At 27.9% G+C, this 20,702-nt stretch overlaps 1 protein-coding gene across 1 annotated transcript; it reads right to left on the bottom strand.

Moving 5' to 3' along the window:
- LOC109352977 (transcriptional corepressor LEUNIG_HOMOLOG-like) lies at window positions 6,930-8,881 on the bottom strand. Its single transcript, XM_019595164.1, has 7 exons — window positions 8,866-8,881; window positions 8,589-8,723; window positions 8,398-8,507; window positions 7,995-8,144; window positions 7,711-7,866; window positions 7,510-7,626; window positions 6,930-7,366 (listed from the first exon to the last, which is right to left on the bottom strand). The coding sequence occupies exons 1-7, from the start codon at window positions 8,879-8,881 to the stop codon at window positions 7,025-7,027; spliced, it is 1,026 nt and encodes a 341-aa protein (XP_019450709.1). The 3' UTR covers window positions 6,930-7,024.

Genomic DNA, 20,702 nt, shown 5'->3' with positions numbered 1-20,702 from the left:
AGAATGGACAAAATGAAGAAGAGCATCTCAAAACTCATAAACCAAAACGTTAAAGATTCGATTTCCGTGAACAACACTTTTTGGAAGATGCATTCACAAACCTCATAAAAGATTAATTTCTTATCATTAAGTGAGAGAATACATTTGATAATACAAAAATAATTTGAAAACTTGGCCAACTTCCTAGATATTTGTGTTGCATTCATATGTAAAATAGAGTTTGGTTTGGTAACTCTCTTATTCATTGATTTAGCATTAAATGATATTATTACCTTGCCATTATAAAAAGAGAAAAAAATGTAATAAGCACATTTTTTAAGGGTGCAATTTTGATCAAATATCATGAAAATTATTGAGGTAAACTAATTACAAACTTTCAAAATCATATAATCACGTGACTTATTATTTGGTTAAGCACAATTACCTCAAAACATATCCTTTTCCTCCCCTTCATCTATCAAATATAAACATTTTTTTCTTGCATAATTATTCTTTTCTGTACAAAAAAGTTGTTTAATTTTAACTGCACTTTCTACACTAAAGCTTTATTGAGATTGCAAAATTTGTATTTTTAGGTCACATTTTAGTAACTTTTTTATTTTCATATATAGTACACACAAAAAGTGCATAACAATATTGCTTTTTAGTTTTACAGCTTTTAATAACTGTAGCTTTTGAAGCTTTTTTATAGCTAGCATTTTAAATTTGGAGGAGTTGGTGGAAAATTCAAAACTAAAGTCTCACACTAAGTGAATATAAATTCTATCACTTTCTCTATATGTTGTTCTTTCTCACTTGCTTGTTGCATCTCTCTCTCGCAAGTCCCTTATATATAGTGAAAGGGAGGAAGACTTTATCATAAAGACATAGTGGATGCTTAAATTGATGTTATACTTTTAATATACCTTAAAAAGTGATACTTCAACTTTCTAAGTTAGACTTCATAATTCTCAAGAGTTAAGGAATAATTTCAAGACCTTGGAATATCTATCATTGAAGTTCATCTTCCAAGATTCGTTAATTTTACTTCCACATAAATTAGGAAAGATTCCCAGGAATGGTTTAGGTTTTCACAACACGCTAGTGAATGAAATATATTTCATTTTACATTTAAGCCCAAAGTTAGTTTTGTAAAATGGAAGAAGGAATAAATAATTTATCTTTCTCTTTGTATTCCTAACTTTGTTGGGTAGAGGTTAATCTATTAATACAATTTTCATTTGAAAAAATAAATAATAAAGTCATGTAAATGATAGAGAAAGATAAACACAATAATAGCATTTTGTTATTTACCAACCAACCTTCATGATACTTTGTTCCTAAAAACATGTAAAGTAAAGTTGTGTTATTTAAGCAAAAGGATTAATACAAAAATATTACCATGTCATTTACCAACCAACCTCAAAGATACTTTGATCCCATAGAACAACAAAAAATTGTATTAATTAAAGAGAAAGATAAATACCAAGATGTAGTCATGTTATTTACCAACCACCCCTACAAGGACATATCTTATAGTTAATTGGAGAACTTGAATACGTTTATAATGGTCCAATATAGTATGAGAATAAAGTCTCTTATCATATCAGGAAATAACTTATTCTCATTCCTATAAAAGTATGACATGTGCTATTTTGTTTAGTTTTAGAAATATTTTTATAGAAAGTGATTAAATAAGACACATGTCATAATTTTAATGACTAAATGAGATAACTTATCTCCTTATACCAGAAGATATTTTATTCTCATCATGTAATATATACGTAAAACCTTAGTTGGAGAGTGATACAAATGTATAAATAAATTGAGTTGAGCCAAATTTGGATTGGTTAGAATTGATAAGAATTAGTTTGACTCGAAATTTTATTCAAGTTTTATATGAGTTATTTTTTAATTAGAACTCAATTTAATAAAAATTCATGAATTGTTCGGTTTTGCTCATCAACTTAAATGTTGATTTCATATTATACAATTTTAAATATTTTTATGAATTTTTCAATTTTAATATACATATAATAGATAAATATTTTATTAATATCTAAATATGAAAATAAAAAGTATATACAATTGTAAAATGTATCATATTATGTGTATATATAGTTGTGCGAATTTATGAACCTACTACATTTAGTTATAATGGATTGAAATTCAGTTTTCATACCATTTGCTTCTTAAACCAAATTTACTGAGATAGTTTTAAGAGATGATTTTCTAGCTAACTAGTTGCCAACCCTAGAATAATACTCATTGATTAATAATTAAGTGTCAACTCAAAAACTATGTTGATGAAAAAAGTGTCAATAATTATATATTATCTTTTTTTATTTCACATGTGAATTTGATAGGTTTAGATAGATAAGGATTTTTAATTGTTCAATATTCATTAAAAAGTTATCATATATGAATGATTGATAATATACATATCAATAGTTTGCTACATGAGACTTTTGCTTAGGCGTCTTAGAAAAGTATATACATATAATCTTATCTATACTAAAACTAAATCTAAAATAGTTATACTTAGAATATATCACAATTAAACTCTTAAATAAACGATAGTCAAATAGTAATACATGTTTGTTTCTCCTTAATTATTTCTTCTGTTTAAGTTTGTATATACATAAAATCTATGTTGAGGGAGATAATCATATTATATCGAATATGTTTTCTATTCAAATATGATTATCTTGTTTTAAAGAAATAAGTTAATAGACAAAAAATATAATATTACAAGTTCATATAAATAAAATGGCAGCACTGTTTTTTTATTTATCAGGAAACTAACTCCAGCATCAAATAATCACAAAACATAATATTCAAAGTTACTTAGTCACATGCAATTGATTATGTATCAATAGACTAGAAAATAAAAAAAATGTGAATTAACAAATCAGTTTAAAAATATTTCTCATCATCAAATTATCATGTGTCTTTTTTTACTTACATGAAATTAATATATTTAACTTAAAATAACATATTTTGTTCATAAAATATGTGAGAAAACTTGATTGATGGGAAAATGTTGCAACACTTGAACAAAGAAATGGTTAAGGATATGCATCTAGAAACCTCCAAAAGGTCTGTTACTGCACTAACCTTTAGGTTCGATTCGCCCCCACCAATTTAAGCATATTGGATACAAATGAGATGAATAACGAATCCCCTTCAGGATACTTTGAAAAATCTTGATGCGTTTTGCACAAACACACAAGCGTGTCTTTCAATAGTTTACAAAAGTTATGTTTCCTACACTTCTCTCATGCATAATAAACACAATCTTTGGCAAGTGGTTGTTCCTCAGTTTGAATCCCAATTGATGTATCCCTTCATTTTTATTTATACGCATTAAATAAAAACGTGAACTAAATGACGGATTGAACCCACAACCAGAAATTTAAAACCCAGAGACATAACCATTATGCCAAACAATATTTTCTTTCATAAATCATCCGTGATATGTATATACCTATTTTCTAATTTAGATATTTTGGCAACAAAAATGTGAATTAACAACTTAGTTTAAAAATCTTTCTCATCATTAATTATCATATGTCATTTTTTACTCACATGAAATTGATATTTTAACTTAAAATAACATACTTTATTCATAAAATACACATATCAAACAAAAATATACAAATAAAATGTAATGACCATGATTTCTTAAAGGATGTAGTTAATTTTGATAAGTATCATGAAAAATGTGGTGGAGAAAATTTTAATCACAAAGTTTCAAAATCATCCAATGACATTGTTGTGTGGTTAAGCACAATTACCTCAAAACATCTCTTTTGCTTCACCTTCCCCAATCATGTTCACCTTCCCCAATCATGTTATTTTGAATTTATCAAATTTAACAAACTTTATTTTGCATATATATATATATATAATATAAGGATTTAATATGTATACACTGATCGTGTAAGTGTTTTTTACACTGTTAATAAATCATCCATCATTCATAGGTTAACTATCATTGACTCTCAAACAAAAGTAATACAAATCAATGATAGATGATATGCCCACATTATAAAATCTTTATACTGCATAGATTTTAAACTTATAATATAAAGTTGCTTTCTTCTTTTCTCAAAAAAAAAATGGTTAATTTTAAATACATTTTCTATACTTATGTTTTATTGAATTGCAAAATATGTATTGTTAGGTCACATTTTCATAACTTTTAATATTCAAATTAACACAAAAAGTGAATCGGGTTGTTTAAAAGTTCAATAACTATAGCTTTTTATTCCATCAAAGGAAAAAAAAGGTAACTATTGCTTTTTGCAGCTTTTAATAACTCTAGATTTTGAATCCTCTCTTTCTTAGCTCAAATCACACTTAAGAATTAAGATTCTTTATAATAAATATTTTAAAAAAGAACTTTAGATATCAACAAAGTCAACTATAATCAATAGATAGTTAGGTTTGTTAAGCATAATATTAATGATTCAATTAGTACTATGACTATGGAAAATGTTTTTTTGATAGAAACAAAACTTATTTGGACAATATCTTTACATTAAAAGAGATTAGTTTTGGATTATTTCAGAAGCAAACTTTTTGTGCAAAAAACTTTTTCTAATGGGACAATCCCTAGTGTAAAAAAGTTAGACAAATTATTTTTCACTTTTATCTTTATTGTCCACATTTATTTTCAATTTAGGACATGATCTATTGGTATGGGGACACCTTGGGGTAATAAAAAAAATTAAAATCAAATTATTTGAGTACTATGGCTAAAGTTCATCTCAAATTCATCAAAATATTGAGTAGACACATATTGTAAACATATTTTGCACCAAAAGAAATATTTTGAACAAGCTTTAAATTGTATATTGAATTTAATGTGTGTATCAATAGTATAAATACACTATTATCAATGTCTAATCTATCATTCATGTGAACAATGAATGATACATTTATGACATGTTCATCTCATATATATGTGGAGTGAAACTCTCTTAAAACTAAATAGAAATGAGTTAAATTTTTACATATTCATCTTGAGTTCCTTTCCCTTTGAATTGTTTTTAGAGTAAATTACAATTACATCTCATTAGTTTTAGTGAAATTATATAAACTATCTATCACTTTTTTTACATCTACACAAATCTCTCATAATTTTTATACTTTCATTACAGTGATTATCCTTGTATAAGAAATAAGTTTAATTTAAAAAAAAAATGTGAAAATGCAATTAAGTTAAACAAAACATGATATATTGTGGAGACAAGTCCAAATAATATATGAGTCAATATTTCTTTATTATTTTTGGTTCGTTACACTCTTCTTTAGAATTGTTGATACATTTTGTAACAAAAAATAATAAAGATACATTGATTTGTATATTATTTCGACTTGTCTACACAATATATCATATTTTGTTTAACTTAATTGCATATATCACATTTTTTGTTTAAAAATTACACTTATTTCTTATGATAAGTGGTCAGTATAATGAAAGTATAAACACTATGAGAGATTTGTATATGTGTAGAAAAGTGAGGGGTGATTTATGTAATTTCACTAAACTGAGAGAGTGTCAGTATAATTTAATATTGTTTTTATTAGCACAAGTTGAAAGCTCTATTTAGAGTTGGACATGTATAATTTGCAACCAGTACATTGGAATTGAGTGGTTACCCTCATGGAAAACTTCTCCTTCGAAACCTAAGCTCTTAAAGGAACAAAAGGAGATAATTTATTTCCTAGTATTAGAAGATACTATATTCTATTTTTTAAGAGTAATGTTATATTTTTCTACTAGATCTTTCTACTAATCATTTTATCCACAATAAAGTGACATATTTCACTTGCAAACCAATCACTAATAAATAAAGTATCATCTTGTAACATATGTTATTTTTTTTGTAAATAGAAGAATTAGTATGAAGATTTAGTACGGAGATATATCATTTTTCATTTTTTAATTAGCATCTATAAAAGAAGGAATAATATTATTAGTTGATACTCCTAATCTTATGTGAGAACTAGTAAAATTGAAATTTGCAAGAGTGAAAATTTGAAGAAGAGGGATATGTGTACAATTATGTCATACTACTATTTATGAGCTCAACTTACCTATAAGGGCTCTCAAAGATGTGTTATGTGAATTTGAGGGAAGAATAAGATTAAAAGTGGGATATAAATGTTAATCTTTAATAGGAATAATTATGATTATTTATGGGTTCAACATAAAAGCTATGAGAAATATGATACGGGTAAGTGTGTGAATAATCACTTTTCATTCATTATGGGAACTTTAAAAGCTAAAGGTTAAATGATTTAGTAATACAATTTGAAGTAAATAAATGACATTATTTATTTTAATATACTGTAAAATTAGTTAAAATTTGATTTATATTAGGCTCCCATACGAGTTTAGTTTTTTCTTATATTTCCATAGAGTAATTAGTTTGAGTTTAAAATGTATGCATTGTTAGTTTTTGGTTAGCATATGAATGACCGATTTACTGATAATATAAAAAACTCTTATACTTACAGTGTAAAAAACACTTATACTGTCAATGTATACATATTAAATTCTTAGTTTATTTAATATCTAGTCCAGTTTAACTCGAATCCTATGCAGGCTAGCCTGAACCCTATGCGGGCTAACCCAAATCCATCCAAATAGTCTATTTTGACACCTCTATATAAATGTACATATAAACTCCCGAAAGATTAATTATGCTACCTAAAATTGTTGAATGACATTTTTTTTATATAATTTTAACGAGGTTAAACTCTAGTGATTTCCTTCACATATCAATTCAGCCTTAAGAAACACACAAAAAGTCCAAATCTTGTGAGATATATATGAAGTGAAAATAAGTCACATGATTCATGCATAAACAATTTGGTTATCTCTAAGAAAAATACATTGTTCAAAAAGTTGAAGGTTTGCTTTATAAAGCTGAAATCAAATTCAGAAATTTGCAGAGCTCGATAGGGATTAGTATTCAAGTATCGACCACAGAACATCTTTGGTATACACATAGTATACATCATAAAATGAGAATTATCTCCATAACTTGACAGTGCAGTCATGGCTTGCAGATGCAACAATTCCAGTGACAGGAGACTGAACCAAACAAGATATTATATTCTGGTCTGTAGGAATTGTCATGCTTTTGTCCTCAGCTAAATTCCACAGTTCAATGTTAGTAGTTCCTCCAATCACCAATATATTTGAATAGCTTGGATGAAAAACACAGGAATAATATTGCTCTCCACTGGACCTGAGCCCTTTAATGTATTCTCCGGACGACAATGACCAAAACTTGACGAAATTACGGCTCACCGATGCCAAGATGTCTCCATTTGCAACCCAGCAAATATAGTTCACCTCCTCAGGATGACCCTACAAAGACAAATGATTCAAGTATTCAACTACAAAACCCAAAAAAACAATGTAAACCTTGAAAAAAGTTAACTAAACTCCAACATGTTAGTATTCTACAAATACTAGATGAGTGAGTATGCATATATATATATATATTAGACCTGGAGGGAGTAAATTTGTCTGCCAGTTTCGACATTAAAAATCGAAATTCCTTTATCATAAGCTGCTGCTAGTAACTCTCCAGCACCAGGCTGAAACCTCACTTGTGCATTACCCCCCTGTAGCAATGAATTGTTACAAGTTAGGAACACATTTTATAATGTTCAAATATTAAATGATACTTGTGTTATAACTTGACCAACCTTTAGTGTATTGGTGAAGGAGGATGTAGTCATATTCCAATACCGAATTTCATTTTCACTATCAGAGAAGCATAATAGATCGGTCTTATTCGGGTGGAAATCGAGGGACATAACAGCTGAATTGTGTCCAGTATATTGTTGCACACAACGGCTTGGCTGCGTTGAAAGAAAAAGGTTTAACCGTAATTGTATAATAGATCGCGAAAGATGAATGGTTGCAAGTTTTAAACATGAGATGTACAAGTAACATATAATTTATAGGGAAGCTAGGAAAAGTTTGTTACATTAGCTGCATCCCATATCCGCACGGATTTATCCATAGAGGCAGTCGCCAACTGAGATGAATTCGGTCTAAAACGGACATCTAAAATGGCCGATTGGTGTTTCTCCGGCATGCTTTCTGTCTGCAGAGTTTCCATGTTCCACAGAACAACCTAATACATTCCCCCACCAAAAAAGTTACATATACAACTGTTAGAAAACATATGAAATTCTTTGCTCAAAGTAGTTGCTTAACAAATTTAAATCAAGAATATATAATATTTATGTCCAAGCCCTACCACAAAAAGAAACATCATTTATGTGCAAAATCAAATAAAAACTATTACAATAGTCCCTTATGCATATAATATATGAAAGAATAGCACAACTCTAGAATGAGATAATCCTCAAATGTAGCATAGTAACCTTCTTGTCATGTCCAGCACTGGCAAGAAACTTTTCATCTGAAGAAAAGTGACAGCAAGTAACTTTGTTGTTGCTTGTTCTTGCACAAGCAAATTCAGAAAATGTGAAATCTGAAATGGAAAAAAATGTGGTTACTGATACTTTACTATAATAGTTTACAAATGCACAAGAGAGACATGAATCAAAATTACCTTTTGAAATCTGTTCTTGTTGCTCAGAAAGCTGACTTTGTTTTATTGTATCATTGAGATTACAAATATCTTCTATGTTGCTTAATAGAAATGATTCAAAGTTATCATCAACAAACTCTGCAAGGTCATCAATTTCTGCAAAAAACCGAACAGTGAAACTCACACACAAATAAAAAGGGCAGCCCAGTGCACGAGAGTACGACTTAATGAGATCTGGGGAGGGTAGATATCCGTAGCCTTACTCCTGAAGCGGAAAGACTATTTCCAGTATTTAAACCTGTGACTGTGACCATTATATGATCACTTAGCAACAACCTTGCCGTTGCGCCAAGATCATGTAGATAATCAAAACAACATTGTAATTTGTGCATAATAACCAAAAATCTTACTTGTTTGATCAATGGAAAAATTGGCTTCTTTCTTAAAAGTTTCTGCTATGGCATGTAATCTTCTTTTCACAAGGTAATGATAAATGCAGATATCAAGCCTAAACCATAACAATGAAAATATACATCAATATGAAATGTTTCTAAACATATAATAAATCATGAAGTAAATAAATACATAATAAAATTGAAGAAACTAGGTGACATACATTTTATTCGATTCTGAAATTTCTTGATCCTTAGCCATAGTTGAGTTTATATGAACAAACCCAATTTCTAAAACTTGTTATCTTCTCTGCAAATAAGAAAAAAATTGCTTTTAGAAGCACATAAAAATCACTCTTGATTATGAATGACATGAACATAATCTAAAGTATTAGGAAACACTTTTAAATACTTAAAGGGTGTTTCTTGGATTCTCTCGAATCATAAAAAAGGGATAGAACAAGAACAAGAACTATTGCTTTTGTGAAAGTGAAAATAATGCTTCTGTATTTCTCTTCTTGAATGGAAACAAAAGAAATCCATCCTTATATACAAGTAGAGAACAGATTGCTTGGAGAACAAGGCAATAATAACTAACTAACCTATCAACTAACTAATTGATTACAACTAACTCTATACAAACGTGACTTAATTGCTAGAAGTAGAATGACTAAAAAATATACAACAACATAGTGCTCATTACTTTGCTTCATTACTCCCTCGCAAGCTGGAGAATATATGTCAAGAATTCTCGGCTTGGATAACAGAAAGTGAAAGGGAGTTGGATCCAAGGCCTTTGTAAATATGTCTGCGGTTTGATCCATGCTGGCTATAGGTAGAAGATGAAATAGTTTAGACTACAATCTCTCACGAACCACATGACAATCAATGTCATTATGCTTTGTACGTTCATGAAAAATGGGATTGGCAGCAATATGCCTAACTGATTCATTATCACAGTACAATAGTGCAGGTTTTTCAAACATTACTTTGAAGTCATCAAGCAAGTAGGTAAGCCACTGTATCTCACAACAAGTTGTTGCCAAAGCACGATACTCAGCCTCTGATGAAGAACGAGCCACCATGGTGTGTTTCTTTGATTTCCATGATATTATTGAATCTCCAAGAAACACGTAGTAACCAGTGACTGATTCCTAGAATCAATACAAACAGCCCAGTCAGAATCACTAAATGCTTTAAATGAAGAAAGGAATTGAATGAATAGAAGATACTTTGGCCTGGGCTACCTTTGATGTACCTTAGCACACGAGTTAGAGCTTTGAAATGAGTAATGGTTGGTTGAGCCATAAATTGACTTAATTGCTGAATTGCATAACTAATGTCAGGCCTAGTATCAGTCAAGTATAAAAAGCCTACCAACTAATCTCCTATATAGTGAAGGATCCTCATAAGGAGAGGCATTGTCCTGATGTACTTTTGTGGTTTTAACAAAGAGAGTAGGAACTAGTTTGACTGCTAAGTACCCTGTATCAGAAAGTATGTTCAAGGCTTACTTTCTTTGGCATAAAATGTTACCAAGATTAGACCTGACCACTTCTAGTTCTAAGAAGTATTTTAAGTGTCGAATGTCTTTTATTTTAAACTACTTATCTAAGTGTTGTTTCACATAAAGTATCTCTTGGATATTATTTCTAGAGAGGACTAAGTCATCCATATAGATGAGCAGGCATTGAAAAAGGGTTTATCATCCTTGGCAAACCAGGAATTGGGACAATTTTGTGAACCATTGCCTTCCTGCTTGCTTAAGTCCATAAAGAGACATATGGAGTCTGCATACCTTATGTTTTCTCTCTACTATGGAGTTTTGCTGTGGTGTCTCATTGCAGGAAGTCTGATGAATCATACCTAATTCACTAAAGAAACTAGGTATATTGAACTCAGGGTCATTAACAATCCTTAGGACCTTGACAATTTTCCGATATTGGGTCATTATCAGTCCTTACGACCTTGACAGTTTTCCAATATTAGGTCTATATCATCCTTATAAAGCGTTACATCAGAGGCCTAGCCTTTGCTTTAGATTTCATAAGATAGATCCATGTGTGTCTTGAAAAATCATCAATTATGATTAAGAAATACTTGTGGCCATGTATATAAGTATAAGCAATAAGACTCCATATGTCCATGTGAATCATGTCAAAGGAACTCAAGCATTTATTCATATTATTAGGAAAAGACAATTTGACTTGCTTGCCAAAGTGACATAAATCATAGACGTTATTTGAATTTTAATGCACATAAGAAAACTCCTTACTCATAGCATTCGAAACAGAAAATGATGAATATCTTAGCCTAAAATGCTACGAGTAAAAGAATGGTATAGACATAGTAGTGTTTACATTGTGATTGTTAATAGACATTTTATTTTGTAATCTCCTAAGTATATAAGTTGTTCCTAATTTTAACATGCACAATCCTTAAAGTAATCATATCCTGAATTTGACATTTCAATCCATCAAAGATTAATTTACGAATTATAGAATTAGTGAGTTTATGGATGGAGATGAGGTTAAATTTAAATTCAGGTTGAAGGTTATGTGCTGCAATTCTGGTCCTACATATTGCACCAAAATTGGTGTTTCAGTCTTAGCTTGATGGCCCAATGTGAGACCAATCCAATACTCACTACTTTGCTTCATTAAGAACTTAGTCCAATTAAATCCAAGTACATTTTTTTACTATCAATAGCAAGTAATTAAATTGGAGAAAATGTGATACAGTTTTGATGACTACGAAACTTCAACATCATTTATTCCATTATGATCACGGACACAAATTCAACTCAACCATATAAATTGGTTAACATAAATTCTAATCAGATATCTGGAGTTTGAGTATTTGAGAATGCACGTTCACTAAAACAAGTGAACCTAGCCAAACTTAAGATTAAGATATCAAGTGTACACTCAAGTTAAGTTACACTAGTTATATTCGATCTCAATTATTCATTTTCTTAAATCTAATGGACCCAATGGGCGAAATTTAAAACTTAGTTAAGATTTTTCTTTTTCTCTCTCATCATTTATTTCACTCACTCATTCGGTCCGTTGGATTTAAGAAAATGAATGGTTGAGATTGAATGTAACTTAACTTGGATGTAAACAGATTCATCATCATATAAGAAGAGGGGTTCGTTTATACCCACTTTAAGTTACATTAATTACACTCGATCACAACCATTCATTTTATTAAATCGAACGGACCAAATGAGCGAAATTTAAAACTTATTTAAGATTTTCTCTTTTCTCTCTCGTCATTTATTTCACCCACTCATTTGATTCGTTAGATTTTAGAAAATGAATGGTTGAGATCGAATATAACTAGTGAACTTAATACTATAAAATATCAATTTGCACGTCTATACTAATAAATCATAATAGAATTTCTCATAAACATATTATTAGATGATGCTTAGTGCGAATATATAATTTGAAGTGACTTTAAGCTTACCCTTAATTTTAAACTATTGCACTTAAGATATGTTGGATATGATAATGTGTGACCCATAGATTTGTTTATATATATATATATTTATACACAATTACTATATATCACCGTTCACTTGAATTGTAACACTCTATTTTTGCAACTTAGAAACTAGAACTTTATTATAAAAATATGATTAAAATTTATAGAAAGTTAAAGTTGTAACACCCGAAATTTTCTATATTGTTATGTGTGAATTAAAAAATTTGATTTAGTTTTGTACATTTATCTCAATAAAAATATAATTTTTAGATGAGTAGTTTATGTTTGAATGATTATCCAATAAGTTTATGTTAATTTTAAAAAACAAGCTACTCCATTAATCTTATAGTCAAGTGAATTTTTTTCTTCTAAGATTTGGTTTGTTTCAAAAATATATTTAATGATAAAAATTGATGTTTATTATATTATTGACATATTTTTAATACATAGTGAATTTATGTAAAATATATTTTATGAGTGTTTATCTTTTTTATAATAATTTATTGACATATTTTTAATAGCATTATCTTGCTTTGATTTGAGTAATTATGTTTATCATAACATTTATATTAAAATATTTAGATTACTTAATCACACTTTTATCTTGTAATCATTTTATCCATAATTATACGACACTTATCACATTATTAATATATATCAATTATCGTTACAAATTATCATGTATATTATTATAATACAAAACAAAATATATAAGCCCACGTTTACTTTCTATCTTGTATATATTATAATTATTATATTATTCTAGAATTATTATTATTATTATATTATTTTATAAACGAAACTCCTAGCTCTCTTCCTTCCTTTGTGTGCTGTTTCAACCTTATATTTTTCTATGTAATATATAAACGTAATTTTATAGTCTCCTTAATATATTTCTTTGGATATGAGATTAATTTCACATTCTCTTCTTTTTATCTATGTTTATAATATTTTATATATTATATAAGAAAGATCAATTCTAAATTTTTTGTGGCATCAACTCTCCCTCTTGGTAGCCACCACTACCTAGAATGAGAAGACTCTTCTACAATAACTTTTATTTCTTTTTGTTTCTTTTGCCTTGTTGATTTTTTATTTTATTCTATACTCATAAATTCCTCGCCCTTCCTTTCTAGTGAGATCATATCATAAATTTTTATGAGTACACACACTTTCAAACCATAACACAACGTATAGAGATAAACTTCGAAAAACATATTCCTTTACATTAATGGAGATGATACTCATGTGTAGAACCACCTTCATATGGACTTAGGGCATAAAACTTGAGTCGCTTACTCTTAGGATTGTTGAACTAGTTTATGTTCACATTTTTATTTTACAAACAACTTTTCTCAAATGATTGATGATTGATGATTTATGATTGATCCTAAACAAACAATTTGGTAAGATCGAACAACTATGATTTATGAAAATAAAGAATAATATTTTTCATTCTTTCTTTTAAACTAAACAAGGAGCCCTTGTGATTTTAAAAGAGATCTATTCCTAAATTTATAGAGATCTTGTTTTCAATTATAATATCACATTGCATTATATGATAAATTTAATATACTTTGGAAGTATATAGGTGCTGTGCATCTTTTACAAGTAGGAAGTTAATTATTTATATTTTTTTTATAATAATTGTTTATTTTATGATTTGATGGTTAGAAAAGAAAATTTGGGTTGTTTTCTTACAACAAAAACAGTGGCCGAGTAAATGTATTATACATACGTACTATTTGACTAACATACTGATTGTTTATATAATATTATTGCTATTACTTCAAGTATTCGATTAGTTGCATGTTTAGTTTCAAAGTAGCAGAAATTGGTTTAAAAAAATATATGTTTATATTTCCAGTAAGTGGATAATAAAATAGACTATTAAAGATATATGATATGTTATTTTGGAAGATGATACTTGGTTAGAAAGTTAGGAATTAGCAAGTTAGGTTTATGTTAGTTACTTGCATTACAAGCTTTTCTTTTCTCTTGTATAAATAAGTCATATTGATTCACTTCTTATTCAATCAATTCAATTCAATTCATTCAATGAGAATATTATCAATCTTTGTTTCTCATTCTTCTTTCTTTAAGCTTTCTTTTATACGCTTCTTGATTCATCAAAAAACTTTCTTTTCATGACTCTTATCACATTTTAACAGTTATATCTGCTATATTTATAAATTGTTGTCCGATGCTAGATTAGTTGTTAGTATTAGGTAGAGTAGAATTTGATTTGTTTATTGACCCTTATAGACATATGTATGAAAAGATATTTTAAAGTTGATGGAGATGACAAGAGATCTAGTTTTGTTGATGGACAATGAGTTAACGTAAACCTAGGTGAGAGAGAATACTATTGTGGTCTTAGAGTATTTCGTTGAAGTCATTTATCTGATTCCCTATAAAGTTGGGGAGTCATGTAGATTAAGAATTCCTATGGAAACTTGCTTTCCATGTAAAAGTCCTTAATCTTTTTTATGATGATGTATAGAGTCTTAGATATTTGATTGTGCTGGAAACGTATAGGTAAGAATTCATTTTTGTGTATCATAATACGAGGTACTCGCTTATAGTATTATATCATCATGAAAATTGCTAAATATTTCTATTTATTTGGTTTCCCACAGGTATCCTCACACTAGAGGCAATCCTGTCCGAGCAGGGAACATCCACAGGTATGTGGAGCTAACTCTTCCAGCGGATATTTTTTTCCATCCACAAGACTCGAACCCGAGACTTTGCTTAAGGGGAATCAAGCATGTACCACTTGAACCAACGCCCGTTGGTTAAATATTTCTATTTGTATGCATGTGAGTAATAATTGTGATAAAATTGATAATTGTTTTATGTGCTAAATGTTCGTGGTAATGTTGAAATTTGAAATATTCCAATTATAATTATTATGCTGTTGATTGTTGTATTGATATGAGAAATGTATAAGTTAATTGTTGTACTGATATGAAAAATATAGAAGTTAATTGTTGTATTAATATGAAAAATATATAACTTGATTATTGTATTGATATGAGAAATACATATCTTTGAAATTAAGGTTTTGCATGTTGATATTTGATCACTAAGTTAGTGTCTTGAGCTCGTCCTGAGGACATGGTATAGTAAAAAGTAAATGGGGCTAAGACAACTAACTTAGATGATAATTTTGGAAAGATTCAATTTGTTGAGAGTCCATGGCTAATCATACACTTGAAAGTATAGTGAGATTTGCCCAATTGTATTGATCACTAAGTTAGCATTCTGGGCTCGTCCGTTGGATTTGACATGATAGAATGCATTGGGATGAGACGACTAACTTAGGTGATCCAGTGAGGTTTCAATACATTTCTATCATGCCAAATCCAATGGACGAGTTCAAGACACTATCAAGTGTATAAATATTTATAGGCTCTCAACAAATCTAATCTTTCCAAAATTATTACAAAGTTATTTATGTCAGCCCCATTTCATTTTTACTATGCCATATCCTCAGAACGAGTTCAAGACACTAACTTACTGATCAAATATCGACATGCAAAACCTTAATTTCAAACTTATATATTTGTCATATATATTAATATAATGATCAAGTTTTATAATTCTCATATCAATACAATGATCAACTTATTATTTCACATATCAATAAAACAATCAACTTATATATTCCCATCAGCATAACAATCAACCGAAACATTTTTCATATCAACACAACAATTAATATATATATATATATATATATATATAATTATCATATCAATACAACAATCAACAACATAATGATTATAATTGGGATATTTCAAATTACAATCTTGTCACAACCATTTAGCACATAAAAAATTATCAATTTCATCATAATACTCACATGCATACAAATAGAAATATTTAGCAACCTGATGATGTACTTCCATAAGCGAGTACCTCGCATTATGGTACACAAAAACGAATTCATACACATATGTTTCCAGCACAATCAAACATCTAACACTTTATACATCGTCATGAAAAAGATTAATGACTCTTGCATGAAAAATAAGTTCTTCTAATGATAGGTCCTAAATCTACAAGACTCTGACTTTTAAGATAATTGGAAAGAAGAACTTCAAAGAAAATCTCTAAGACCACAATGATCTTCTCCCTCACCTTAGCCACTTTATCTCATAACTTCAACGTTGTTGTACTATCATGCGCACTATCACAAGCATCATCACTAACATCCACTGAGCATCACCACTTCATCAAACAATAATCAAACCACAATCAATTCAAACAAACTCATATACTTTCATAGATCATAGAAGGGCATAAAACAAAATCACACTTTAATAACAATTAATCTCTAAAAATATAGACTTTCAAATTTGTTAGATGAGCAAACAAACTAAATACTTTCACATTTTATTTTCAAAATATGTCTTAAAATTATCTCCCAAAAATTACTTTCAAATATAAGAACAATCATAGTATACTATTAGGAAAATAGATTATGAATTAAGCTAGCCAAAAACACCTAATCAGTAAATGTATATATCATCAAAGAAATTGAACAAATGCATACTCTTATACGACATTCATGTACTTGACATTCATGTATAGACTATATTATAAATACATAATTATATTTCTAATTTGTTCTTTGGGTTAAAGACAACATAAGCTTATGTTCTTGTAAGTTCTACCTTGATCCATATAATATGATTGATTATATTAAAGATTAGCAAACGCATAACCTTATACTTAGCAGGTAGCAAATCATAAGGTAGTAAATCTTATAAGTATTTTGAGACTTTGATTTAACATGTTTTAGAGAACCAACGAAACGTAGAAAAAGAAAACAAAACACACACTTATAATTTTAAGACAATGGATATATCATCAAAGGTGATGCATGTCTACAAGATCTAAATTATAATATTGGATCAGCAAAAAGACTCCACCAAGCCACTTATCATAATATAAAATTGTTAATTTTTAAGGTCCAATAAACAATGTAATGATTGAAGAGAATCGATCAAAACAACTAATTTTTTTAAAGAATCATCCACTAAATTCAGAGAAAGCAAAACAAACCTTATAATCAAATTAGATAGAATTGTTTTCTCCTCTCTTTGTCATGTGTTTTTGAAAACATGGAATGGTTGAAAGAAGTGTGAATGACATAAGTTTGTATGTATATGAAAAGAAAAAAGATTTGTGACAATTTATTGTGTTCATCTTTATTTATAATATAAATAATATTAATAATCCTAACAACACATCTTTTCAACTTAAAACATTATTTATACTAGTGTGTACAGACGTTTTGTGTCTGCCAGCGAATATTGTGTGACACTACATATTCAATTTTTATATATTATATATTTTTTTGTTTATGATAATGTTTAATTTAATGTGAAATATGTGGTTAATTAATGTATTAGTGGTAGTTGCTTAGGATTATATAGTTTTTTTGTAAAAATTAAATAATGTTAAGGGTAATATAGGAAATGAAAATTACACCATGAAGGAAGTTATTTCAAGTTTTGGCTTTATATATAGTATAGATATATAGATATTATATAACTATAGGTGGGTACAGCCCACGGTAAACACAATAATTATAAGATAATAACAAACTTTAATAAAAACAATTAAATAAATTAAAACTTAGTTAACGAAAAAGTTATATTATAACTATTCATATAGTAGATAATTATATATATTTTACTTTTATATTACTAATAAATATATAACAGAAATAAACATTTGTAGTTAAAGATAAAATAATTAAAGGATAAAAAGATAAATATGATGATATGATCTTAAATATGTTATGATAAACATTTTGATAATCATAACTAATTTACTAAAAACAATCATAAGAAATATAATATTATAATAAATAATATAGAAGATATTATTTACTAAATTATTATCAAAAAATAATACTCTATAGATAGTATTTCTAGGATTATGAATAATTCAATATAATAATAAAATAATACTTCTAACATAAATTACATTTTTAAATAACATTATTTTCACAAAAACTTGTTACCAAATGATATATATATATATATATATATATATACACTTGAACATCAGATAACCAATAAGATAAATTGTTTTTGAGTAGAACAAAAAATCATAAACATATTATATAAACAATAAAATATCTACAAGTAATTTAAAAAATCATATTTATCTTTCGATAAATCTATAAAAGTAAATTAATATTTTTCACTCACATATTAAAAGAATATAAAATTGCAAGTGGGACATGAACTACATTTTTTGAAGAGTTCAATAATAATTAAATATGATTGATAGATGATATGGTAATAACGTATATAGCTCATTGCGCTAATGTATACAAAAAATATATTTTTAATAACCAAAAAAATAAAGTAATGCTTTTAATTCCTAAAGTTTATAGTTTATTAAGATAAAAAGTTACTTGATGAGATTGCCAAACTCATTGAAGATCAAATATCGAAAAATGAATCTAATTGCCCCTCTTTTTTTGAATTTGATACCCTAAAGGATTCTGAATTTCATTTGAATGATACCAGAAACTTATTCAACAAATCAAAGCACGGGAAATCTACAAAACGACACAAAGCAAGAGGGTGGAGTAAAATAAAGTAGTGCTTTTAATTCCTCAAATTTTTAGATTATATGCCCAATTGAAATATGGAAATCATTTGAATTTCACGATGGTGCACTATAATATTGTTTTACCTATGTTAACTTCAAGATGCAATAGTTTTTTCATTCTACCTTAAAATCATAAGTATCAACTTGATATATATATATATATATATATATATATATATATATATATATATATATATATATATATATATATATATATATATATATATATATATATCAAGTTGATACTTATGATTTTAAGGTAGAATGAAAAAACTATTGCATCTTGAAGTTAACATAGGTAAAACAATATTATAGTGCACCATCGTGAAATTCAAATGATTTCCATATTTCAATTGGGCATATAATCTAAAAATTTGAGGAATTAAAAGCACTACTTTATTTTACTCCACCCTCTTGCTTTGTGTCGTTTTGTAGATTTCCCGTGCTTTGATTTGTTGAATAAGTTTCTGGTATCATTCAAATGAAATTCAGAATCCTTTAGGGTATCAAATTCAAAAAAAGAGGGGCAATTAGATTCATTTTTCGATATTTGATCTTCAATGAGTTTGGCAATCTCATCAAGTAACTTTTTATCTTAATAAACTATAAACTTTAGGAATTAAAAGCATTACTTTATTTTTTTGGTTATTAAAAATATATTTTTTGTATACATTAGCGCAATGAGCTATATACGTTATTACCATATCATCTATCAATCATATTTAATTATTATTGAACTCTTCAAAAAATGTAGTTCATGTCCCACTTGCAATTTTATATTCTTTTAATATGTGAGTGAAAAATATTAATTTACTTTTATAGATTTATCGAAAGATAAATATGATTTTTTAAATTACTTGTAGATATATGGAGATTTATCTTTAATTTGTAAATTTATTAATTTTGGGGGTCATGTTTGTCTAAATAAAAGAAGGAGGTTACAAACTCATTTACAGTCAAATTACAATAAAATTTAGATTAAAACAGTCCAAAAACTACCTAACTATAATAAGAAAAATACTATAAAATTTAAGAACAATAATACAATCTATGGATTTCAAACAATCTATGGATTGAAAAATAAATAAATATATCCCCATCTCTTTAATTCATAATTAGTGAAAATCTAAACTTAAATTTATTTCCAAATAAAAATAATTAAAAATGGTAATCCTTAGGAAAGTCTAAACTATTGCATATGTATGAGGCAAAAAGTATTGTGAGAATAAATGAGTTGTATTTTTTATTCTTTATTTCTCTTATGTAACAAGCACAATTCAAATACTCTCAGTCCATATTAAAATAAATTCATAATATTATTCTTGATTCTTTCTTTTCTGTGTGGAGAATATAGAGAAGACAATGGATCAAGGTCTCACTAGAGGGAAGGGAGGTTCGATGCTAGAGAACGATTTCGTCGACCCTGGTTTTGTCCAAGAACCCATGACGACATCAAGAGTTCAACCTCATCTCATTTATTTGGAGAAAAATCTAATCGATCGCATTTCTGAAACTATGGAAGACCTAATATCGGTAAATAGATCTAATTGCTCCTCTTTTATTTATTTATTTATTTTGTATTGTAAAGGATTCTTGTAAATTTCATTTCTCAATG

Source organism: Lupinus angustifolius, chromosome LG07, assembly GCF_001865875.1.
Source record: "Lupinus angustifolius cultivar Tanjil chromosome LG07, LupAngTanjil_v1.0, whole genome shotgun sequence".
NCBI classification, from domain to species: Eukaryota; Viridiplantae; Streptophyta; class Magnoliopsida; order Fabales; family Fabaceae; genus Lupinus; species Lupinus angustifolius.
This window is presented reverse-complemented; position numbering and strand designations above follow the sequence as displayed.